The 26791-nt window shown below is 49.1% G+C and overlaps 1 protein-coding gene across 7 annotated transcripts in view; it reads right to left on the minus strand.

Moving 5' to 3' along the window:
• Window positions 1–26791, minus strand: part of KIF23 (kinesin family member 23) — a 258929-nt gene that overhangs the window by 28242 nt on the left and 203896 nt on the right. For 5 of the 7 annotated variants that reach the window (XM_078682998.1, XM_078682996.1, XM_078682997.1 and 2 more), the window contains 2 exons: window positions 25332–25565; window positions 9411–9499 (listed from right to left, as the gene is read on the minus strand). In XM_078682998.1, coding sequence (XP_078539124.1) covers window positions 9411–9499; window positions 25332–25565 — 323 coding nt within the window. The remainder of the gene's footprint in view (window positions 1–9410; window positions 9500–25331; window positions 25566–26791) is intronic. The other 2 variants (XM_078683000.1, XM_078682999.1) reach the window with 1 other exon arrangement.

A 26791-nucleotide genomic window follows, 5' to 3' on the forward strand; every position in this document is an offset into this window, starting at 1 on the left:
GTGTTCTCTCTTGTTTATTCGTCCATCGACATTGGGTGATACTGAATCATCACAACAGGCGAATTTCAGGTGATATTGTTTACCATATTATTTCTATCACATTCACTTTGTACAGTAGCAACAATCACGGTCCTGATGAAGCATTAGGAGACCTACTGGCTCCACACTAAATGCAGAAACATGTCGACCACAAACCAACTCTAGTAGTTATTTGTTAACACTACTATGTACTGTCTTTTAATCTCCGGGAGTGGGTAGGAACTAATAAAATTGTCTTTCCATTCCTATTACCCGATTTTAACATTTTCACACAGTTTTCACATTTTGCACGGTTACTCAGTTTACCTCTTGATTCCATCTATGTACCGTTTTGATACACTATATAGGATTGGGCTACAATCTGCCTAGTCCACTGTGGGTAAAACCACGTCCCTTCATGGCGAAGGATCCCAAATGATGGAGGGCGGTACAGGTTGGTAAACCGATGGGAATATTATTTCACCAGGTTGTGCCTTCAGTGGATCCGGCGGAGGTATTCCGAGCACACACATTCTATTTTTTAGATAGTTTATTTTTGACCTATTGCTATCCTCATTGTTGGTATTCATAGTGTTAAGGGACGATAGCAGCATTAGGTCGGTAAAAATTCCCTCAGACCCCCTCTTTCTATATTTCTTCTTGGAATTCATAAATCACCAGACAGGATAACTCAGGAGGTTAATGCACGCAATATAGGAGAGAAAATGTGTGCGCGCGCCTGACCTCTGGCCACAGACCTCAGACACAGCTTACAGTTAACTTGCCTGATTGATACCGAGGGTTGTGAATAACCTGAAGCGATCACTGAATTTAGAGAAGATACCACAGAGGGTTAATTTGTTTATAGCAGGAGTTCTTGTTGTAATTGCAGGTAACAAGTTCCAGTCCTTGCAAAATAACGCAGTGGGCTATGTCTTTGAAGCAAACATCTCCATGCAAATGGCGAGATTTACGTTTGAATATGTGCGAGGTATTTTCTAAAATGAGAGCGTTTGGTAGTAATTAATACCATTATTTAGTTACCAAAAAAACAAAAACAGTAAGACGAACAAGACGGAGGGCATTGCTGTGGGGAGGGGGGAGGAGAAATGCGAAACGGCCGCAGCAGTGGGCGGATCGGGGAGAGCGGCGATGGGGGAGAGACACGGGCCGTAGTGTGAAGCAGCAGGGGCCTTTGTGCCACAGACCTCAGACACACCTTACAGTTAACTTGCCTGATTGATACCGAAGGTTGTGAATAAGGTAACAAGTTCCAGTCCTTGCAAAATAACGCAGTGGGCTATGTCTTTGGAGCAAACATTTCCATGCAAATGGCGAGATTTATGTTTGAATATGTGCAAGTTATTTGCTAAAATGAGAGCGTTTGGTAGTAATTAATACCATTATTTAGTTACCAAAAAAACACAAGATCACAGCGAAATAAGAAAGTATAACTTGAATCCTAAAACAAAGGTGAATGAACACAGGCGTGCTGGCCACAGAATATGCAAATCGGTTTAATGCAGCTGCACGCTGCGACTAACACGAGTTGATGTCATCAGGTCCAGGCTTTGGTCAAGGTAGCCAGCAACAGAACCTGTAGTGTCAGAGCACGATTATCCTACAAGTTTTGTGGTTCTTCTGGGCTTGTGCTCTCAAGTGAAGTTAATGGCAACCAGGCAGTCACTGGATTCTCAAAAACAGAGTGTCCCACAATTGCATGGCATTCACTTGGGAGGCGAGGGAGGGAGGAGAAATACGAGACGGCCTTGCGGCAGTGAGACGTGTGAAGCAGGGGGCGGGGGGAGCGGATGCCTTTGAAGGGAAGCTAAGCTTCACTTCAAAGGTGTGGGAGGAGTGCGGCTGAGGGAACAGACGGCGATTTGATGATGTGCACGCGCATTTTAGGTCAATGCGCTTGCGCATTGACCTAAAAGCCACAGGCACAGCACCAAATCGCCCAGTTAGGCAAAGTCTGTTTAAGACGCTATAGTCTCACAAGCTCAATGCGCATGCGCATTGACAGGCGAGACCTAAAAACGTAGGTAAAGTTATGGTCTGGTTAACATGAAAGTCAGATATAACTTTTGGAAGAAATTTAGGGTGAGTAGGTATAACAACCTTAGCAGCATGAAATACAGTATAAGGTTCTTGGCAACACAACGCCTGAATTTCACTCACCCTGCGGGCCGATGTAATGGCCACGAGGAACGCCACCTTCCAGGACAGGTGCTGCAACGAAGCCTAATGAATAGGTTCAAAAGGCTCCTTCATCAATCTGGACAGCACCACATTCAATTCCCATGAAGGCGAAGGAAGCCGGACAGGAGGGAACTTTCTTCAAGCCTTCCAAAAAATCCTCGATCACAGGGATCTGAAAGAAGGAAGTCTGTGACGGGCATTTCCTGTAGGCAGTCAATGCAGCCAGATGAACCTTAATGGAATGGACATTAAGGCCAGACTGCGCCCGATGAAGAAGATATGGAAGGATGACATTTTCCTTACATGTCGTAGGGTCATAGTTCTTGGACTTGCACCAAATGCAAAACCTCTTCCACTTGTAAGCATAAGAAGTCCTAGTGGAAGGTTGCTTGGCCTCCTTCAGTATGTCCATGCAATCTTCTGGGAGATTCAAATGGCCATATTGCACTCTCTCAGGAGCCATGCCGCCCAACTCAAAGACGAGAGGTTGGGGTGCAACATCTGCCCCCCGAACTTCGTGAGAAGGTCCGGCCTGCACGGCAGCTTCATGTGAGGAAGGAGAGACCGGTGAAGCAGGTCCGTGAACCACCACTGTCTGGGCCATTCCGGGGCAATCAGTATCATCCGAGCCCTGGACTGGGACAGCTTGATGAGCACCGTCAGAATCAGGGGAATGAGTGGAAAAGCGTACAGAAAGCTGTTCGACCAGTTGATCCATAACGCATTCCCCAGCATCCCCGGCTGGTAGTACCTGGAGGCGAAGTCTCGGCATTTGCTGTTTTCGGCGGTGGCGAAATGATCTATGACTGGAGTCCCCCACCATGCGAAGACTTCTCCTAGTACTTCGTCGTTCATGACCCATTTGTGGTTTTCCTGAATCAGTCTGCTCAGTGCGGCTGCTTGAACATTCTGCACACCTGGCAGATGGGTAGTCGTTATCGTCAGTCCTCTGGCCAGAAGCCAGTGCCAGATCGCCTGCGCCTCCTGTGACAGAGTGCGCGATCTCGACCCCCCCTGCTTGTTGAGGTAATACATCGTGGTCGTATTGACCGTCTGTACAAGCAGAGAGTTGGTCCGGAAGGACGGATGAAAGGCCTTCATGTGGTACGTGGACTCCGTCGGGGACCACGTTCCTTGAATCTGTAAGTCTCCGGAGTGCGCTCCCCAGCCGTGGAGAGACGCATCTGTCACGATCGTCTGTGTGGGAATGTCCTTGTGGAAGGGAATCCCTCTGAGGAGATTCTCCGCTGAACTCCACCACTTCAGAGATTGAAGAGCATGCAGAGACAGTCGTATCCTGTCGTCCCAAGATCCTTTCCTCTGATCCTCCAAGCACTCCTGTAATGGTCTCATGTGCAGCTGTGCGTGTGGAAGATACAAGAGGCCATCGACCCCAGTAGAGAAGACACCGTCCTCACCGTTGTAGATGGAGCGGTCATAAGAGCCTGAGCCTTCTGAAGGAGTGATAATAGTCTCTCCTCCGAAGGAGACACGCTTGCTGACAGCGTATTGAGGGAGGCTCCCAAGTACTGGATGCACTGGACCGGAGTCGGGACAGACTTGGACATGTTGATGTGCAACACCAACTTGTTCAAGAGAACACACGTCTTCTGGAAGTGCGCTTGAGCTTCCGAGAAGGAGGCGGCCTTGATCAACCAATCGTCCAGGTACGGGTAGACAAACACCTTGTTCTTCCTCAGGTGTGCAGCTACCACCGCCATGCACTTCGAGAATGTTCTGGGCGCAGACTTTAGCCCGAATGGCAGTACTGTGTACTGATAATGATTGGCGCCGACTTGGAATCGCAGGAATTTCCTGTGTTTGTGTGCAATGGGCACATGGAAGCACGCATCCTGTAGGTCTATAGCGCAGTCAGTCTCCCTGTTGCAGCTGAGGATAAATCTCATGCAACGACAGCATGCAAAACTTCTCTCTGCGAATCCACTTGTTTGCTTGTCGCAAATCCAGAATGGGCCTGAACTCGTTCTTGTCCTTGTTGCGAACCAGGAAGAACTGGGAGTACAGACCTCTTCCTCTTTGACACAGAGGTACTCCTTCTATCGCCCTTTTCCTGAACAGGATATCGGCCTCCGCCTGGAGCTCGGGCAGCTGAAACCGTGAGCTGACCGGTGGAATTGGAGGCGGGCTGGTGAACCGAAGACTGTATCCATTGCAAACAATATTCAGCACCCACTTGTCCGGAGTAATTTTTCTCCACTCTGCCAGAAAAAATTGAATGCTTACCCCCACCGGAGCGGGTAACGGATGTAGGGGAAGTAACCGCTCAGGGTCGAGACCCAGCTGGGCCTTTGTTCGCTGTAGAGGACTGCTGGCCTCCTTTACCCTTCTGGCGCTTCTGGAAGGGCCTCCGGAACTGCTGCTGCTGTGGTCCCAAAGCCTGCCCTCGCCCTCTGCCCCGAACCGTCTTTGGAACGGGCGGTAGGCCTTCTTTTCTTTGGGCTTCTCCAACCCAACAGCCCTCAGGGTCTCGGCCTCCGCTTTCATGCGGGCCATCTCATCGTCCGCATGCTTGCCGAACAGGGTTTCCCCCGAGAAGGGCAGATTGGCCAAACGCTGCTGAGCCTCCGGCTTGTGAGGTGAGCCTAAGCCAAGCATGGCGCCGTTGGTTGATCCCATGACAGTACCCATGGGCTGCCAAAAGAGATACATCAGCAGCCGCGCTGATGACCTGGTTCGATACCAGCATCCCCTCATTCAGGATCTCCTGAAAATCCTCCTTCTCTTGAGGCAGGAGTTCTGTGAACTGCTGGAGGGATTCCCACAGGGCACGATCATACCGCCCTAGCAGAGCCGCATCGCTAGACGCCTTCATGGCCGTAGATGCCGTCCCACAGGCCTGCCTGCCAGCTGAGTCGATTCCTCGGCTCTCCTTATCAGGAGGTACAGTAGAAGACGGGGAGGTAGAATGTTTCCTGGCCGCCGTCACGATAACAGAATCCGGAATCGGATCCTTCCGCAGAAAAGCCGGGTCAGAATCCGGGGCCCTGTACTTCTTCAGGAGCCGGGAGGGAGAGGTCTTCGTCACTGCTGGTGTGAGGAACAGCTCCTCCGCGGGCTCTACCAATCCTGGCACTAGCAGTAGCAAAGGGCGAGACAAATGCTTCTTATGAAGCGTCTCAAAAATCACGGACGTCGTGGGTGTTGGAGCCGTCACCGTGATTCCCAATTTTGCTGCACCCCTCAGGAGAACATCCTGGAACGTGTTGATGTCGTCCACAGGAGACACTCTCGTCCCCGGAGATTCCGACAAAGTCGGTGAATAGGTCCTGGAAGAACCGTGCGGGAACGTGATCCGCGCCTCCGGTGGCGCAGTCTTGACCTAGTGGAGGATCTGCGACGACTCCTCGATCTTCCCCTCCCGAGCGTGATCGTGACCTCCTTGGCTTCGGTCGATCCGCCGGTTCCACAGGGGCGGGCGACTTTGGCCTGGCTGGGGCCCTCGGCCGAGGGGTCCCCTTGGGAGGAGTCGGATATCGGGGCAGTGAGACCGACCTCGGAGGAATCTGAGGCGGCTTGTCTGCCGGCAGCTGAGGTAGAGGTAGAGGTTGAGGACGCGGTGGAAGTGGTGGAAGCAGAGGCGGAGTGGGAGCCCGCAGAGGAAGCCCCCTCGGCAGGGGAGGAGGGGGCGTAACAGACTTCTGCCTAGAAGGGGTATACACCACTGAGTACACTGAACCCGGTGATCCACCTTCCTTTATAGGCTGGGACATTGGCGAGTCTCCCATAGGCACCTGGCACCTGCTAGACTGACTCCTGGCGCCAGGACTCCTTCCGCGCCTTCTTGGCGTCGAAGAACGGCGACCGGACGGCGAGCGTCGGTCCCTCGACGACCAGCGTCTTAGACGGCGACCGTCTCACCCTCGACAGCGAACGCCTTCGCCTCGACGGCTACCTCCTTCACCTAGACCTCCCTCGCCGGCGACTTCCTTCACCTCGACGGCGATAGTCTCCTCGATGTCAAGGATCCCCTCGACGACGACCTTCTCCTCTTCACCGCCGGCAAACGGCGGTGTCGCCTCGGCGGCGAGCGCCGAGGCCGGGCCTCTCGCCGTCGATTACTCGACGACGAGATAGTCACCGGAGATCTCGACGGCGGTCTGTTCAGTTCCCTCGACGCCGAACGTCGACGTCGCTTTGACCCAGAGCCCATGGGAGACGGGGAACAGACTGCAGTCATCCCTCTCAACGCCGTAGTCGGTGCAATCGACACAGACGGAGAATGGTGACGCTTGCTGGTCTTCCTGCCCCTGGGGAGCCCCCCAGAGTCCTCAGCATGGGCCGAGGAAGCCCCTCCAGACCCACCTTGTGCCTTCAGTCTTCTGTCCTCCAGGCCCTGAAGCCTGATCTTCATTCTATCCCTCAGGGTCCTGCTAGAAAAGCCCTGACAAATGTCACACTCCTCTGGGACATGAGACGAGGGAAGGCAGATGATACACACCTTGTGTGGGTCCGATTTGGCCTTCTTTCTGGAGCACTCTGGACATTTGTCAAATAATGCAGGTATATTGACAATCAAAAAGTGCACCAAAAGACAAACGGGAAGAAAAACCACCAAAGTACTTCAGAAAAGCACTCAAATAACTTTGAAAAAGTGAAAGAATCACCAATAAACCCTTGAAAAGGGAGAGCTCAATGCTCCAGGGTCCTGCTTGCAGGAGCCGGAAAAAATAACTGAAAGTAAAAGGGACCTGCAGTGCATTCTGGAATACTGTGAAGTTCTGGAAAGTTCTCTTAAAGGCACAGTATCCTGTTCTGAGCCACATAATGGCAGCCTATGGGGCTTGTCTGTCCATTTCTTTCTCTCTATCATTCCAGATGGTTTTTGCTGTTAAGGCAAGGTTTTCTCTGTGGAGAAATCTGGACAGGCTGTGCTGTTTGTGGATTTTTGGTGGAATTTCTAGTTGAAGTACTGGACAGTGTAGCCTGTGGATAGAGGCTGTATTATCGGTCTTTAATTCTCTCTTAAGTGTCTGTGCAGTTCTGCATTTTTCGACAACGTAAGAGATTATTTTTGATTGCTCCAGGGTCCACGCACATGGGCGGAACTATTCACTAGATTATGACTATACACAGAGATGCCCTACTACAGAACCCAGAGAACTTCCAGTTGAACTCAAATCATATACCAGACAAAAAGTGGGAGTGACCAGGTCAAAAAAGGGCAATATTTGTTACAATGCCGCTACGAAGGAGTCCAGTGTGAGATAAGCAGGTTGGTTGAGAACTTGAGAACTTCATTGAGAATGTCAAGAGATTCACAGTCATCTGGAGGAGGCCTGCCACAGGATGTGGCGAGGTAATCTTCAGCAGCCAGTGATCGAGGCAGGGGAAGACATGTCCTACTGAAGATGTGCTGCGACAACCACCATCACTTTTGTAAACACCCAAGGGCACCAATGAGGTTAAAAAGGCAGGCTGGCAAACTGAAAACGCTCATGGACCACCCTGAACCGCAACGTTGCAGAACAGTTCCTAAAGGATTGCAGGGTGTGTGAAATTAGGAGCCTTGTAGGCCCAAATCCACCATTCAGTCTCCTGGATCCAGGGCAGTTGGAACTTAGGTCACCATGAGCATCTTTAATTTGCCCTTTCACAGAAAGGTGCTCAGAGGACAAAGACCAAAAATAGGACAAAGGCCTTCGTCCTTCGGTATACTGCAGTAGCAGGAACATCATCTAGTCCCCACTTCCGCTGAAGATATCCTCTCCATGGCTTCTCTGGCCAAAATGTGCAACGGGCCTTCAAAAGCTGCACTTATGCAGGTGTGTTGGGTCATAAAGGAATGGCAGGGTATAACTTAGATAGATGGTTTGAATTACCCACCCATCTGACGAGACGCTTAGCTATCCCTGGAGAAGTGGCAGATCCTGCCTCCTATAGAGCCAATTGTGTGCCACCAAAAGTGAACTACAGAGCTTTCAAGTGCCTTTTGGGAAATAAAAGGAGAAAACAATCTTTATAGAAAAGGGTCTAGATAAGACCAAGGAGTAGCTCTGGAACAGTGTTAGAAAGTGTGTAAAGAAAGAAAGCGAAGACAGCAAGCATAGGTGGCACTTATATGCGACTCCAGGCATTCTTTCTGGAGTGGAAAGAAGTTGGTGTGGAGCTGCGCAACACCACTGGCCAGCATTCATGAGCACAGCTTTGAGTTTCTGGATCCAGTTTGGCACCTGGGGATATTCACAATGTGAGGAATCTGTGGTTAGAAGTATCTGTCAGAAACTGTCTGCAGGGTAGACCTAAAAAGGGATCTCTGGTTGAGGCAGAGGAGGCAACTAATAGAACTCGACATTAGAGGGGTAACAATTCACCTAAAAGCACTGCAATGATGACAAAATTAAAGACGACATCTGAGTAAGAGGGTGCAGAAACAAAATAGGAACCATTACCTCAGCCACAGCACAATAGTGCTACAGACATTCTATCGTCTCAAGAATGGTGAGGCTTGAAAGAACTTAAGATACTTTTCAAGTGCTGTCAAATTGATAAAATTAAAACACTTCCTTTTTGTGCCCAACTCCACCAGTAGCACATTTACTTGAACTGCATTATGTTGCTTTATAGATTGATTTGCACTACTAAATTTTATACATACATGCCAAAAATCTCTTATGGCTCTGGACTCAACGAATTTCTCCAAACTCACCTGAACTCTAGTTCCACTCAGAATATCTGGTACAGTCAAAGAGGAGGGAACAGCTAGTTTGTCCCATTTACAACAAGTGGCATGACACGCAACAAAAGACCAACCGCAGAGTCAATGGTACTACAGAATTCACAACACTGTCCTTCCCTAAACACTCATGCTGTATCAACAAAATTCAGCAAACCTCAATAATGGCATATGAAAATATATTTGACCTGGAAAAATAATTCTCCTTTTGGTCTCTCAAGATTGGTGGGACTTGGAAGGACTTGAGCGTTACAAAATATGGCTATTGTGTTAATGCCATTCTTCTCTTTATCCAATCTCAAGATTAGGCAGATTACTTAACCTAGTTGACAAACCAGAATTAGAGCTTGGACTCAGAGCAAGCCTTTCTAGTTAATGAATGCTGGATTACTGCATCATATCTTTAATTTGCCACAATTGGGTCATATATGAATATGTTAGGCATACAGTAGCCATCCAAAAACCTTTGTCTGGCGTGCTTCAGAGCATTACTTACTTGGAGCCTGTAGGAGACTCTTGCTTCAAAGTCTCGATCTCTGTGAACTGCACAGACTGCCCGCCTCCTCGAGTCCTGTATACATCACCCTGTAGAGGGAGAAGACAAAGGAGGATTGAGTAGGAAGAATTGAGTGTAGAGATAATGGGCACATAACATTGACTTCTTTTAAATTTTCATTGTCCTCAAACATGAAGGGACATTTAGGGCCCACAGTATCCACTCCCGAGACACCAAAAGACAGTGCCCTGCTTCCCGTCACCCGTGATTTAGCTAGTGTCATATGAAAATTTAAACCACATTATACAAAGAGGTCAAATGCACATTTCAAAATAAAAGGCATTTGTGCAAAATCTAGACAACAATGCAGACCAAAATTTCAAGTCACTTATTGTTTTCATTCTGCAGAAGCACTCTGGTGTTCTAGGGGGGAGGGGGTGGGGAGGAGGGGGACGACGACGTTGATAATCAAGTAAAACTCAATGCAGAGGTGCGTGCACTGCACGGAGAGCACAATCACTGTTCGAAAACAAATTCAGACAATTAAAGTATTACACTTACCATCATACTGTACAATAGGCACTGCCGCTTATAAAGGCCATTCTCTCATTTTGCAAGGCTAGCAGCAGGGCAGGAAAGTAAAAGGACAAAAGATCCCAAGTATATAAACTTAGGTCCTTGGAGGAGTCCCAGAGCTAAATATAATAATTTTTCAACATGGGTACTGCTCTGTCTAAAGCACAAGTCCACAACGGAATGGATTAGCACCCACCCCACGTATTACAAGTCACAACAGTTTTACATATATTGAAGTCTAGACTAAGGTAATACTTATTTGAAACTTACAGAATCTGTTCAAGACTAATGAAAGATACCAGGAGCACTGGGAAATGAATACAACAGACATTCAATTGCACTAATATGTTCAAAAGCACCTTCGCCCTAAAAGAATGAGGTCAGTGGAGCAGTAGTGAGAAGCAAAGAGGTCCGTAGAGACCACCAATTCACGAAAAACACTGAATTCATGCAAAAAGTGCTGCAGTATCCGCTTGAATATTGCTGCCAACCAAATGAACCACTCGAACATGGATGTCTCTGGGGGATATCTGAATGCCAAAGCATTAGCCTCCATGCAGAGCATGTGTATAGTTCACAGCACCAGAACTTGCATGCCTTGTACTCAAAGAAGGAATTAAGTCAATTAAAGTCAGAAAATGATCTTTCACCTCCAACTCTATGGTGTGATTCAGTATGTTGATTTCTGAAATAAGAATGCTAATATCCAGAAGGGCTGCACCCTCTCCAGGAGGCTGCTGCTACAACCAGAACCTGAAAACTCAAGAGGAAAACTCTGACCTCAGAATGCAGTCCTGCATCCACCAAGTAAGTTCTTGCGAGACCGGTCCTACAAACAGGGCTTCTGCCAACAATGTTGACCCCACTGAGCTCTTCTGCTTGAATGAGCTGGTCTAACAAACACTGGGATATCGTTTATACTCCCAACCCCTTCTTTGTTGGAATGAATACAAGTGCCCTTTAGTGCACCAATATATTGGACTCTTTTGGTCAGTGTTAGCTATGACCTTGTGAATTTGTGAAATTCAGAGAACACCTCAGATCATGGAGTGCTGCAATTGCCTATTGCACTAAAGATGCAGTTTTGTAGGAGACAAATCTGAGAAATAAACTCCCAAGTAAAAGAACCGCTGCACTCCTTGTAAACACCACTGAGATCCCACCACTGCAAAAGCCATGGTCAACATTCGAAATGCTGACAGTGGGCAATAAGACATGCCTGAAGTTAAATTGCCTGCATGTTAAAGAGGGACTGCCTATTAACTGGTAGAATAAGAATACGGAAACATGTGCACTCTACATATAGGATCCATCCAGTAACATTCCACAATCGTCACCAAGATATTCCTTCATCATTGTCCAGCTCTCCCCACCCTGGTAGGGCAGTGCCACCTAGGCAGACTCAGCCTCCTAACTCACCATAACAGAAGGGAGTTCTTATATAGAAACTACTGGACAAAGGTGGGATAAAGGTCAACAGAATGTGTGTGAGGTTTCCTCTTCCTTAAGAATTATCTTCTCTTAAACAGTAGTTCTGTAATGCATCTACTTTACATGCAGACTTGTTCAATCAAGTTGTAATTGAGCATACACCCTCTACATGACCATTTCCTCTGGTGGAATTCTAAAGTTGCGTTCACTTCAGGTAGCCCACCTGAGCGGTGGTACAAGCCTGAGAGGGAGGCACGCCTCCTGACTGGCTAAGCTTTCCACCTGTCTTGGTGCCAAAGGGGCCAGGGCAGGGGGTGGCATTTCCCCAGTCTGGGGAAGCCTTGGGTCGCACAACAAAGGCAACAGAGGCTTCTGAACCCTCCTGCCTTGATATGCTGGTCACTTAGACATCCTGCTTGGACGAGATGGCAACACCTCAGCGAGAGCACAGGCTCCAACCTGCAGGGGGCAAGACCCCGGTAAGTGGTAGCCAGTACACAGGTAGTCTGTAAGTTATTTGAAAAGTGATTGCTGATCGCACAAATGCAAAAAGGCTGAAAGATAATACTTTACTTATGCCCAGAAAATCCTTGCTTGCTATAGCCCTAACAAAACAAAGATTTCTGCTAACTTTGCACTGAAGGGATGATGTCACGGGGGCAGTAAACCAGGCAACAAACTTCTCCCAGCGTACTCTATACCATTTGAGGATGGACGCCTCGCTGCTAAGATGACACCAACCACCTCAGGATGGGGATCAAAAGTAATCAAATGCCACTGCTCAATTTTCACGCATGAAGGTGCAAGTTGGGCAAGGTCAGACGCACGACCCGGCCACACTGCTACCACACAAGGTTTTCACAAGGGGCAGCCTGATCGGAGGACAAATGCTCATGGCTAGAGGTTCTGGGTACCACACTCTTCAAACACAGTCCAGGGCCACTAGGGTGAAATAGGCTCAGTTGTTCTGGATTTGTTTCAGTACTCTGGGTAAGAGAGGTAGGACGGAAAGGCATACAAGAAGGCAATCGGCATTTGGATTCACCTTACTTGACTATACCTGCAAAACAGCGCTTTCAAACATAGATGGTTTTTCAGGAAATCAGGATCACCAGGGGTCGGGCCAATGTCACGACCACCAATCAAGTCACAGGGGGGAGCAGAGAATTGCTTTCACGAATTAGTCACAAAGGTGCCCGCCAGTGGCTCGTTAAATGGTAATAAAGGGTCTGACGAAGCAGGCCTTTGGAGTAAGTCCTCAAAATGTTTTTCATTTCATCTGTAGGCATTTGTGAATCTAGCAAATTTGCTGCTCTAAATACTACAGAAAAGGAGTGTTCTTCTGTTGGTGGATCAGGTGGTGAGTCCAGGTTTATCTTTGAAGAGGTGTCTTGCCCAGTAGGCCTAGGTTAAGTCCTTCATCAATATACCTGCAGCACTGCTAAGGCAGCAGATTGTTTGCCTCATCAGTGTAGTGGGGAATCTTAAGTAGACCCTGGACGGAGTCAGGTATAGAGCTTAATAGTGACTTTGATAATATCAGCATTGCGTAGGAGGATGACACCTAACATCACCTTTGCAATTTCATATTGCAAGATAAGCTTGGGGGGTGGGTGGAGGGGGGTGGGGGGGCAGGGGGGTCAGAGATTAGTGTTAGGATTGGATCTGGCGTTAGCATGGAAAGGATTGGCGTCTACCTCGGACCTGGAGAGGTAGCCTATATCTGCATTGATATGATCCCAAAAGGGAGGTCTGGGGTCTGTGGTAGAAATCTGACTGGAGCCCAGTGCTCCTCCACGGAGCCCGAAGGTGCTACAGAGGGAACAAACATCTGAAAGATATGCAGCATGGCCTTCTTGAAGGCTGCCATTAGCCACTGGGTCTACAATGGCCTGGGGAATTCAGGGTGCGCCTGGAAAAACTGTACGACCAGGTTAGATTTGAAACATGTTGGAGGTCAGGGGCCATGCAAGTGTTGCCTTTGCAACTTCTTGTCTGATTCAGGGTGGCAGGATGGATTCAAATCCCGCTTGGTTTTCTTGCATTTCTGTCTGGCATATCTTCAACTTACCCGAAGGCTTAGCATCGAGATTTGTAGGGGAAGAGATGCCGACGTTTCGAACCAGACCTTTTATACTCTGTGACAGTTATAGCCAGAGCCCGGGAACTGAACAAACCTTGTGAGGGTCAATAACTGACATCTGCTTCCTGCAGTCACTACATTGCTTGAAGCTGGCCGTCCCCAGAAAACGCATCAATAGCACATTGTCTTAAAGCTTTAGAGCAATGGTGGCACCTATATGAGGCCCAGTTCAGTCACTTCAGGGTCAGGCAAGATTATCAGAGGTAAAGGGGAAGGAAGGGGAAGCCAAATAGCCACCAGATGCCATAACCACATGAAAAATAAATCACAGATAATGAGGGAAAATTATCAAAACACAATTCAAAACACAAAGTATATGTACTTGCACAATTTTTAATTCACAATATACAACAGTTAATATATAGTAGCAATTTAAAAAAACATAAAAATGTACTTAGAAATGCACATGGGTGCACAGGAATAAATTTAAAAACACAAGAACACAAGTTGTCGACGCAGCGTTTCGGTATCTATGATTTTGACCTTCATCAGGACAGGGTTTCTTTGAAAGGAGAAGACAAGATCCTCTCTATTTGGAACTGATGTGACATCCAACCTTGTGGGGCACGTTCCTTTAGGTGATGTGGTAATTCTAAAAAGGTCTTTACAGTTAATCTTCTTGGTGTATCCTTTAATTCTGATAACCAATGAGATGGTTCAGATGTGAACTCTGTGGAGACTGCCATCATAAATTGGATAGTCTCTGTGAGGGCCCTTCAATGAATTTAGTATTCCTGGTTTGCGTGTGAAAATTGAACGTCGCTCAGGTTGATCAGGGGGATCTCTTTGGAGGTTACTGTCATCAATTAGTAAAGCTCTGTGGGAGTCCTCTGGCGTCCTTATATCTTTAAGAAGCAAAAGTGGGAGAGTGCAGGTAGCCACCGATTATTCATTAGTCCCTGGTCATTTCCCAGTGTCCATCATTTTCAATGTATTTCTTCAAAAGGTAGTCCCGAGTCTGATATCGGGCCGCAGATAATTCTTTGCTGCGAGGGAATGATATGTCTATGCGCTGGGTACGTAATATCACCAGGCTTCAAAATGTGCTCCGGCCTCCCTGCTACCTCGCGTCTCTCCGTCCACGAATCGTGGACGGAGAGACGCGAGGTAGCAGGCCACCCTCTGTCCGCCATGCTACTTTAGAAGGTCCAGCCTGCACGAAAGATGGAGAAAATGACAGAAGAGACAAGTGAAGTGGGTCTGTGCCTCAGGGACCATCTAGACCCGTAAGAGAGAACTTGATCAGCACCGTCTGCATCAGGAAAATTGGCGGACAAGCGGAAAGAAAAAAAAACGCCTGACCCATCGAACTATACAGCCTACCCCAGAATCCCTGGGTGGCAGAACCTGAAGGCGAAGTCACGTCATCTGCCGTTTCCTGCGGCAGAGAACCTTACGACTCCCGTAGTATCCCATCCTTTGAATAGGTCATGCACCATTACATCGTGCAAGACCCACGAGTGGTTTATGCGACGGAGTCTGGCGAGAGCACCTGCTTGGGCATTGTGAACACAGGGAAGGTCAACTGCCATTGTGATCAGGCTTATGGCTAACAGCCAAAGCCAGATTGTCTGGGATACCCGAGACAACACGCGAGAACTGGATCCCCCCCAGCTTGTTGGGGCAGAACAGTGTTGTCGTACTGACCATCTGGACAAGCAGGAAGCAGGTGTGAAAATGACAGCTGGACGACGTTAGCTCCATCCGAACTGCTCGAAGCTCCATGAAGACGATGTGGAACCTGGTCTCTTTTGGGGACCATGTTCCCTATATCCGAAGACGGTCAGAATGCGCACCCCAGCCATGTAGAGAAGCCACCAGCACTAAGGGTTGCAGGGGTAACTCCTTGCGAAAGGGAATCCCCCAGAAGGGATTTCATGGCGAACACCACCAACGGATGGACTGCAGAACTGTTCGTGCCAGCTGAATCCAGTCTTCTCAAACCCCCGTGTCTGGTCCACTGGTCCTCCAGACATCTCTGCAGGGGTCTCAAATAGAGGCATGCATGGGAGAGGGGAAGAAACAGACCTATAAAGCTCAGGAGAGACGAGACCGGCCTCACCATAGGGGGGTACATAATCATGAGAGCTTGGGCCTTCCGAAGGATCGAAGAGCATCTCCCCTCCGAAGGGCACACATTTGTTCTGCGTGTGTCGATAGTGGCTCCGAGGCGCTGTAGACAGGGTACAGTAGCCGAGACAGACCTCGTGAGGTTGATGCGGAGACCCAAACGAAGTAAGAGATTGAAAGTCCGATTGGTTGATCAAGGCAGCTACTTTCAGGTAGCGCGCTTGCATTTCAGTCGTCCAGATACGCATAGACGAAGACGCTGCTACCTCTCAGATGCGCAGCCACTATGTCCTTGCGTATGGAAAATTCCGAGGTGTTGACTTCAGGCCGAAAGGCAGCACGAAGTAATGATAATGGTTGCTGCCCACTGTGAAAAGCAGGAACTTGCAACATTTTCCCCGCTATGGGTAAGTGAGAATCTGCGTCCTGCAGATCTAAAGCGCATAGCCAGCCTCCCTGATGAAGTTGAGGAGAATCTAATGCAGGAACAACCACCGGAATGGTTTACTCTTGGAACCCACGTGTCGGCTTGTCGCAAGTCGAACACTTGTCCAAACTCAGTCATGTCTCTCTTGCACACTAGAAGGAACAGTGAGTACCATCCGTTCGTTTCTGTCCCAGAGGAGCCAATTCCATCTTCCTTGACTGGAAGAGGGTGTCGTCCTCCTATGACTCGCGTATGTAGCATGACCGAGTTGGAAGGATTGATGGAGGAGAACTGGTAAAGTCGCGAATCCACTGCGCACAAGATGCAGCACCGACTTGTCCTGAATTATTCAACGGTGGCCCGAGACCGCCGAAAACAGCTGGGAGGAAAAACGCCGCTAGAAAGAATGGAAGGCCTTAAGCCGTTCTCCATGCTTCTCCAAACCTACAGCCTTCAAAGTCTCCGCTTCAGACTTCGTGTGGGTTACCTCGCTATCCGCATGGGAGCCAAAGAGTTGTGCCAGAGAACAGGAGATTAAAAACACTGCTGTGCCGCAGGCTGCAGACGAATAAAAGTATGACGCCATAGACCAAATCCATGGCAATACCAGAGGGACGCCAAGAGCGAAATATCCGCTGCAGCGCCGATGATTAGATCCGAAACCATCAGGCCCTACATACTATCTCCAGTAAGGTTTTCCTCCTGTCTCTGGGCAGGAGATCCAGAAATTGGTGAAGGAACTCACACAGGGATCTAGCACAACAGCCTAGCAAGAGTGGGCCACAGCATGCGGTTTGCACCCCTGTGACAAAGTCAGGAGTAGGGTACAACCGGAGGAAGGGTCCGACTCTGGAAAAATCAAACAGTACTAGTGCCGGTTCCCAAATCCGGCACCAACGGAAACAGTGAACTTTTTTTTTTGTAAAGTCTTAAACATCACTGATGTCGACTGCACGGGGAGTTTCGAAGCCAGAACTTCCTTTCAGGCAGCAGTGGACGAAAGTCAAGTACCGCCAACCAGTGAACAACCCGCTAAGGGGAAAATTCGTAAGAGTAGGAGAGCACCTCCCCGTACTCATGGAAGATGCATCCCTGGCATGCCTGAATCGAGACCTTCCATAATGGTGACGACGGGACCTAATGGAAGACAGTGGAGCCGATGAGACCTCGTTCTAGGTCATCAAGGTTCCACGGGGTCGCAGACTGAGGGGCCAAAGGCCCCTGAGGCGGTGAGTGGGATAAGGGCTGGAGAGAATTCTGAGGCATCCTCGGTGGTATCACCAGTGGGGGCGGAGCAGGAGGCGACCTAGATGGCGAGTAGGTACGGGAACACTCCAAACTAAGCAAAGAGACCAACGTCCCTCGCTTACGGGCGGACCACGTGTAAGTAGCCTCAGACTCCCCATCAGAAGGGTTCCTTGATGTCGATCCACTGCTCGGCGTCGAGAGTCGATGTTGCTGTGAACACGAAGTAGCCGCTGACTATGATAAGCTCACCACAGAGCGAGGTCTGAAACGGGACTTAGATGTCGAGCGCCGGTAAAGACCCCAAACTGACGTCGACATCACTACAACGTCACCAACACTACAACAGCGACCGTCTCTACGACATAGACCATCACCACGACGTCAAACGTCACTATGGTGGCGAGCATCACTGTACCTCGGCGTATAGCATCACTATACCTCGGCGTATAGCATCACTATACCTCGGCGTATAGCATCACTATACCTCGGCGTATAGCATCTCTATACCTCTACGTCGATGATTAGACCACTTCGACGTCGAGAATCAGTACACTTAGACGTCGGGCACCACTTCACCTAGCCGTCGATCCTCAACGTCGCTCCTCACTTCGACGTAGAGGTCCTCCAGGTCTACTCCTCGACGTCGACCTTTAACGTCACGTCGACCGGAGCCCTTGGTCGACGGAGAGCATAATGGCGTCATACCAGCTCTTGACGCCGCCGTCTTTGACGCGGACAGGAACTGCGTCGTTTTTTCAGTCTCGTTCCTACTGGGGAGAACGAATAGTTTTCTTACCTGTCGGTGTAGTTTTGCAGCTTGAAGATCTTTCTGGATTCACTATGCTGTGCATTATTCCGCGGTCTTGTGGTTGGGTCCGGATTCGTAGTCTTTTCTTTTCTTTGTTTTTTTTTTTTTTTTTTCTTAGCCCAGGTGGGCGTCGGCGTCACACCCCCTTGGGTGTATTTCCGGTGACGTCGGCATGCTTCCTGCGGAAGCTCCCACTCTTGGGCGCCATCTTCGGGTTCTTTTTTTCTGTGTTTCTTTCGTTTCCGAAGTAATGGCAATGTTCTAATTAGTTGGTATTTTACCGCTTTGTACTTTTTAAATATCCTTTCTTTTGTTAACCACCTCTTCTCTCTCCAGCCTCATCTTTCTGGCGGAGGTGGGTGGGTTCGCTAGTGAATCCAGAAAGATCTTCAAGCTGCAAAACTACACCGACAGGTAAGAAAACTATTCGTTTTGCAGCGTGAATCTTTCTGGATTCACTATGCTGTGCATAGATTTTGTAGCGGTTTCTCATTTCTGTGGCGGTTGGGTGGAAGATGAGCGTTGGGTATTGAATATGTGCTGTAGCACCTTCTGTCCAACTTGAGCTTCCTTGTTCATCTGTATGTCCACACAGTAGTGCTTCGTGAACGTGTGCACCGAAGCCCATGTTGCCGCCAGGCATATGTCTTGTATGGGTGTGTTAGCCAGGAAGGCTATTGTAGCGCCCTTTTTCCTAGTGGAGTGGGCACGTGTCCCCTCTGCTAGCTCTTGTCCTGCCCGCTTGTGGCAGAGTTGGATTGTCTGTGCGATCCATCGTGCAATGGTCTTTTTGGTTACTGCTTTTCCCATGTAACTGTTGGCGAATGACACAAAGAACTGTTTTGTCTTCCTGTGTCCCTTCGTCCTTTCGATGTAGTGCATGACTGCCCTTCTGGCGTCCAGGGTGTGCAGAGCTCGCTCTGCCGCAGTTGTTGGTTTTTGGAAAAAACTCGGTATCTGTATAGACTGGTTCATGTGAAATTTAGATACCACCTTCGGCATGAAGTTTGGGTCAGTCCTCATCACAACCCTGTCATTGTGTACTTGTATGTAGGGTTCTTGTAGCGTCAGAGCCTGAAGCTCGCTTACTCTGCGTAGGGACGTTATTGCAACCAGGAAAGCTGTTTTCATAGTTAGCATCTTTAAGGACGCCTTGTGGAGCGGTTCAAAGGGCTCTTTCATGAGTTCCGTTAGGACTATGTTCAAGTTCCATGCCGGTGGCGGCACCCGCTTGGGCGGTGCGATCCTTTTCGCCCCTTCTAGGAATCTCTTCACCACCTGTGACGTGAAGAAACTCCTGCAAGTTTCACCCCTTGTGTAGGCGACTATCGCTGCTAAGTGAACCCTCAAGGAGGATGAGCTAAGGTTCTTCTCTAGCAAGTGCGTCAGGTACTTTAGCACTGTGGAATCCTTCTTCATTTTATTGTGAAGTCTTTCTTGTCTACACCATATTGTGAACCTCTTCCATTTTGCCACATAGCACTTCCGAGTGCTAGGCCTTCTTGCCTCCCGCAGGACCTTCAGTGTACTTTCTGGCAATCTTAAATGTGCGAACTCTATGTCCTCAGGAGCCACGCTACTAGGCTCATGCTCTCTGGCTCTGGGTGTAGCACCTCTCCGTTCTGCATGGAGAGTAAGTCTTTTCGCCTGCTGAATCTGTGGTGTGCACACTGTGTCATCTCCATGATCTGCGAGTACCATGTCTGCCTCGCCCACTGTGGTGCGACCAGTATGAGTGTCATGTTGCTCGCTCTGCACTTGCTCAGTACTCTGTGCATCAGTGGTATCGGGGGAAAGGCGTAGGCAAATGTCCTTGACCAATCTATCCATAGGGCATTCCCTAGTGACCCTTCCTCGGGCTGCCTGGATGCGAAGTTTTGGCATTTTGCATTCTGGCGTGTGGCAAACAGGTCCACCGATGGAGTTCCCCATCTGTCGAATAGGCGCCTTGTCTCCTGAGCATTGAGCTCCCACTCGTGGGATGCCGATGTCTGCCTGCTGAGCCAATCTGCTTGTATGTTGTCCTTCCCTGGCAGGTGTATGGCCAGCAGGTCTATCTTGAGAGGGATGGCCCATCTCCATATCTCCTGCGCTAGCGTTGAAAGCGGGGCCGACTGGGTGCCCCCCTGCTTGTTGATGTAGAACATCGCAGTGGTGTTGTCTGTTTGTATCAACATCTTGTGCTTGTACAGTCTTGTTTGGAAGGCTTTCAGTGCAAGGAAGATCGTCTTCAATACTAAGTAATTGATGTGCTTTGTGGCATCCGTCGGTGTCCACAGTCCCCTCACCTTGAGCTCCTCCATGTGAGCGCCCCATCCCTTCAGGGATGCGTCTGTGGTGATGGTCACTGTTGGCGTTGGGGGCGTTAGAGGCTTTCCCTTTGCTTTGTTCTCCATGGTCCACCATGTCATCTCCTTCTGCACTGCGTGCGTTACAACCACTAGATCCTCCCAACTGCCTGTAGCTTGTGACCATTGCTCCTGTAGCCATTCTTGAATGGGTCTCATGTGGAGTCGTACATTCGGTACCAGGTGGATGCATGATCCCATCATCCCCATGATCTTGCTCGCAGTCCTCACTGTCTGAGCTTGTCCCCTCCGGTAGAGGCGAGTTTCCTTCACCAGCGCCCTCGCCCTCTTCTCGCTGGGGAACACCTTGCCCTGTAAGGTGTTGATCTGTGCTCCCAGGAAGATCTTCACTTGTTCCGGCTCCATTGATGATTTCTTCCAATGGATGGAGAACCCCAGGTTTATGAGCGTGCTGGTCACTGTATGTGCGTGCAGCTTGCATTTCTGGTATGAGTTTGCTTTCACCAGCCAGTCGTCCAGGTAAGGGTATACGTGTATTCCCTGCCTTCTTAGGTGCGCTGCGACTGCTGCGAGGCACTTTGTGAAAACTCTTGGTGCCGATTTTAGACCGAAGGCCAGTGTCGTGAACTGGTAGTGGCTTTCTCCGACGGTGAACCTGAGCATGTGCTTGTGCTTTCTGTTCATTGGGATGTGCAGGTATGCGTCTTTGAGGTCTATAGTGACCATGAAGTCCCCGATTTGCAACTGTGGGAGCACCTCTTGCAGGGAGGTCATTTTGAATTTTTGCGTTCTTATGAATTTGTTCACGAACCGTAAATCGAGAATGGGTCTCATTGTCTCGTCTACTTTTGGTACCAGGAAGTACGTTGAGTATACTCCTGTGTTTCTTTCCTTGAAGGGTACCCGTTCTATGGCCTGCTTCTGCAGGAGTTCTTTTGTTTCTTCCTGAAGGCACTGCAGCTGCTTGCTTACTAGTGGCTTTCTTTTTGGTTTTCTGCTTGTTGGCCTCGCCTCCAACTCTATGCAGTATCCGAATTGGATAATGTTGAGGATCCATTTGTCTGATGTGATTTCTCTCCATTCTTGGAGGTGGAACCTTAATCTTCCTCCCACTGGTGTCCTGTGGTCGTAGGTGTCTAGTTTGTCTTGACCCATCTGTACGTGCTGCCCCCTGGGGTCTTTTTTGCGGGCGGGCACACGGAGTTTTTTGAAGTCACTTGGAGGTGGGCTCCTGGCCCCCTCTTCTATTTTGTCCCCGTCCATTTCTCCCTCGAAAGGACTGGCCTCTTTGTTGGTACTGCCAGGGCTGCTTCTGATGACCCTGCTGACTCTGCGAGTCTGCCTGGTGCGTTTTCTGGAAAGCCTGGTGTGATGTACCTGGCTGGTTTACGCCTTTCCCGCCGGGCCTCCGTGACGGGGTGCCCCTCTTGTTCCCTCTGAACTGCAATGCTCCCATGGATCTTGCTGTTTCGTTATCCTTCTTCAGTTGGCTGAGCTGTTCATCCACTGTTGGTCCGAAAAGCGTGCTGCCGTTGAACGGTGTGTTCAGGATACTGTGTTGCACTTCCGGTTTGAAACCGGATATTCTGAGCCAGGCGTGCCTCCTTTCCGTGACGCCCATCATCATGAGCCTGCTGGCGGTGTCTGCCTCATTCCAGGGCCGTCTTAAGGCAAGAATTTGCCGCATTCTTTCCCTCTTCAACCAGCTTTTCGGCTTTCTGCCTGGCATCCTGGGGCAAGTCCTTCACCAACTGCCCTAGTCCCTCCATGATTTGGTACATGTGCCTGTTTATCAGGGCGTTGGAATTAGCCATGCGCCAGTGGGTCGCGGCATTCCGTTCGATCCTTCTGCCCACCAGATCCATCCTTTTGCTCTCCTTATCCGGTGGTGGCCCCGAGGTAGTGGGTACGTTAGCCCTCCTCGTTGCTGTGGCCGTGATAATGGAGTCTGCGGAGACCGTGCCCTGAATGTAGGCCGGGTCCTTTGTGGCATGCTTGTACTTCTTCTCAGTTCTGGGAGTTACTGCCTTGCATGTTGCGGGCTCCCTGAAAGCTTCCTTCCCCTGAGCCAAGACGCTCTCGAGCATTGGAAGGAACTGGCTCCTCGTTTGTGTTGGGAGCAATGTTTCTAGAAGGAAGTCTGCTTTCTGCTTCTCTTCGTCGAGCTTGAGCTTGAAAGCTGCTGCGGCAGATTGTATCACCGAGTTGTAGGCCCCGATGTCGTCCGGCGGCGAGGGCCTCGAGGGGTAGGTGTCGACCACCTCCTCCGGGCTGTCGGTGTCGACATCGATGTAATCTACCTCCTGAAGGTCCGAGGGTGCCGACTCTGTGTCTGTCCTGCCCTCCTCCTCCTCCCCATAGTTGTAACTATCGTAGGGGTTCTCGTACTCCTCCTGGTCGTCGATCACCTCGACGTCCTGGTCTTGTTCCTCGGTGACTTCGGCGATCTCCTCTTCCTCCTCGACCGGCTCCATCACCGGTGGCTTGGTCTTGTGAGGGATCGTGAAGGCTTTCATCTTTGCGTCGAAATCTTTCTTCCGCTGCATGATGTTCTCCATTTCTGCCTCGAGGCGCCTTCTCTTCTTTTCCATCTCGGCCGCGTGTTCCGCGTCGGATGGGTCGGCCGCTCTCTTCGGCGGAAGGCTCGTCGCCGTGCCTCTCGGAGTCGAAGTTTTCGACTTCGAACCGGATTTCGGTTCTCTGGTCGTCGTCGTCAGTTTTGGGTCTTTCTCCCTCGGCGTCGATCGATCCTTTTCGGGGACGATTTTCGACGTTTTGTGCTGATCAGCAGCTCTCGGCGCCGGGGACTCCTTCTCGGAGGATCCGCTGGGCCTGGGAGTAGTCGCGGACGCCGCCTTTTTTGGCGTCGGCGTTTTCGGGGTCTTGCCCTCGATCTTTCTAGACTCAGAGTCTCTCGGGTTCTTGGGGGCCGAAGAGTCTCCTACCTTGTCAGAAGTCTTCGTGTAATCGGTCTCTACGACCGTGTAGCTGTCGTCTTCGGCGGCAGCGTTGTCTTCTTCCTCGGAGGACATCCCCAGCTCGTAGAGTGACTGAGTCGGGGCCTTCCCCTGCAGGGCGGCGTGTGCTACCCTCTGCCTCTCTCTCACACGAAGGGTCTTCGGGGTGAAGGCGGAACAGGCGTTGCAGTCTCCGCTTTCGTGATCCACCGGTAGGCAAAGGTTGCATACCGGGTGCTGGTCCTTCTGCGCGTACTTGTGGTGGCAGTTACGGCAGAACTTGAACGGCGTGTTGTCCATCCTCGAGCGTCCAGGGCCTCTCTGGTCACGTGTTCGTCGACGGTCGAAGATCTCGATGGAAAACGCCTTATCCTTGCTGGTTTCTCGTCGATGAAGTCCCCTGGAGTCTTCAGATGACTTCTCCTCGTCTTTTCTGTATTTTCTTTCTTCTTTCTCCAAAAATGTCTGGAGCCCAAACGGGAACGATCCAGACCCGACCGCGGAAAAAAAGAATCTGAAGATGGCGCCCAAGAGTGGGAGCTTCCGCAGGAAGCATGCCGACGTCACCGGAAATACACCCAAGGGGGTGTGACGCCGACGCCCACCTGGGCTAAGAAAAAAAAACAAAAAAACAAAGAAAAGACTACGAATCCGGACCCAACCACAAGACCGCGGAATAATGCACAGCATAGTGAATCCAGAAAGATTCACGCTGCAAAACCCCAGAGTCACAGCATGGGACTTGGTAGAGGCCCTACCCTCCCCTAACCCAGAGGCTGAAGATGCCTTCAATCTTACCTGCTCCAACCCTAGGAGCCGAATCTTCTCCCTGTCCACAGGGTGCCTCGAAAAGGTTTTACAGAAAAGACAGGTGTCAAAGACATAAGACACATGCAAGCACAGAATACAAACTTTGTGAGTTTCAGCTTTGGCCTTTATTTCAACTGCAGTCAGAGCACATGTCAGATAGAGATAGAATAGAGACAAAACTGCAGAAGTTATGCCCCAAAAAAACAGCAGAATGTAGATAAAGGCCAAAGACGTCGAGTAAAATTGCAAAAATCCAGAAATAATCACTAAAAGTGAATCAAAAAGCTAAAAAAATTAAGAGTTAATGCTCCAGGGTCCTGTTAGCAGGAGCCGGAAAAAAGAACTGAAAGTAACTGGCCTTTGGCTGTGCATCATGGGATACCGAGGGTCTCTGGAAGGATTCTTAAAGTCATGGTATCCGTTTGCAAACATATAATGGCAGCCTATGGGGCTTGTCTGTCCAACCCTTCATCTCTATCATGAAATGGAGATTTTTGTGAAGGGGAGTTTCTCTATGTGTGAAACTTAGTAAAATAATTAAATTCGACTGTTACCTGGCTATCCTTTTCAATTCAGGATGAAGTAATGGCCAGAGTAGCCTGGTGTTTTCAGGCTGCATTATTGTCTTTTATTATCTCTTAAGTGTCTATGCAGGACTGCAGTGGAAGACACCTTAAGAGACTACATATCTATTGAAGTGCTCTGGGGTCCACGCACATGGGCGGGACTATTCACATGATTATGACTATACACAGAGATCCCCTACTACTGAAATCTCCTTCCGAGGTCATATTGTTCAGACTAACATCCTCCATATAGGAGAATCTGTTTGAAAGCTAAAATCACTGCCAAATAACTTTTAGTCTTGTCACAAAATTCATGCCAGCCACCACAGGACTAAAAGCAGACTACCTCTTCCTGCTCATCTTGGAGAAAAAGAAAATCCATGTCTAAGGTAACAATGGTGAGGAAATTGGGTAAATTAGACAACCTGTGGATAAAAAGGGTATTATGAACTGCCCACACCTATGTTATTTGTGTGGAACCGCACAATGAAGCAGTTAACCACTCATCCCCTCCCTTCAGAGATCAACACAAAGATCACCCCTGCTTTAGACAAAATTGGGAGGAATTCTCTTTACCTTGATCAGTTTTGTCTCTATCTCCCCATCAGAGGCAAGCTGCTGGTGAGTTAACATGTATCTGTCACACTTAGCTAGTGCCTTTTCGTTCGGGACGGCCACTTTGATTGCATTGGAGACATGGGGCTGCATGACCGTTTCAGTCTCTACATTACCAGGCGGCTTATGATTTACCCATCTCTCTGCCCCGGCGGAGCGCGAGCGCCTGTGCCGAGCGTGGACTGGCGGTGCATTCTGATCAAAGCAAAGGGAATCAAAAAACAGGGAGAATCAGTGATCAATCATTCCAATTTTCATGTGCAAGCAGGAGAAAACTCACAGGCCTGGTAAGCAAGGTAACCCACACCGTCAAATCTTGAGACACCAAACTTACACTCCACCAGAGACTACTAAACTGCACCAGAAATCACAAACCCACACAGTGCAAGAAACAAATTAGCTATCCTCACATCAAGTCTGTTCGCCTAGCTCTTCTACCACAGGTAACTGTCAGAGCAGACATTATGACAGATCCTCGTGCCCAATTCATATATTATGGTATGCAGAGGACAGGGTTGCTTTCACATTCAAACTTTTAATTGATGTTGCATTACATAGTCCAGCGAGTGAGCAGATCTGGTGCATCCAGACAATGAGGAGCAACATCTACCCAGCAACGGATATTTGGAAAGATCCCTACAGGCATTTAAGGCAGAATCTAAGTGACACACTGGAGGTCGTAGAAGGGTTTTACGGCTTTAACGTGTATCAATTTATTAGACAAAATGCATTATACTGAACATGGATATGTCCCTAAATCTATGTGAAATATCAATGAATCTAATTTAAAAGGGATGCATTAAGAAGTGTGATAGTAAATCAACTAATAAGCCGCCCAGCCTCATAGGTTCGGGTTTCCTCTTTAATGGAATAACCAATTTATAGCTTGCAATGGCATGAATATGCCAGTAATAGAGGGAAATGTGCCACTGGAATCAGAACTAGAGATTCTCAAAGCAAATGGATACTTCACTACAAGTGGCTTATCAGTAACAATCTCACTCAAACCCTATAACTGGCTACAAGGTCACCCCTAAAAGCTTGAAGACGGTCAGTGCCCCACTCAACATATCCCACATTTTGAGACATTTGTGACTTAGTCATACAGGTTACCAGCTCTGTAGTCTCCTCACTGCTGCCTGGGTGATAAACATTGATTACATTTCATTGGAAGTCATGCAGGGGATATACAATGCAACATCCAAAGAAGATAGCTTCTCAAATTCTTGCTTCTAAAAGTAGGCTGTGGAGGATCGACATCAGTAACACTATGCAAAGTCCACCCAATCTCTCCCTCCCACCATGACTTACAACAGTCACTATTCAGAGAAAATCAACATGATGCATTGCATATTATAGAGCAAAATCACCCACAATTAGATGTGCAGAGCTAAGAGGTGGAGGTACACAAAAAGGGCAAC

Source organism: Lissotriton helveticus, chromosome 3_1, assembly GCF_964261635.1.
Source record: "Lissotriton helveticus chromosome 3_1, aLisHel1.1, whole genome shotgun sequence".
Taxonomy (NCBI): Eukaryota; Metazoa; Chordata; class Amphibia; order Caudata; family Salamandridae; genus Lissotriton; species Lissotriton helveticus.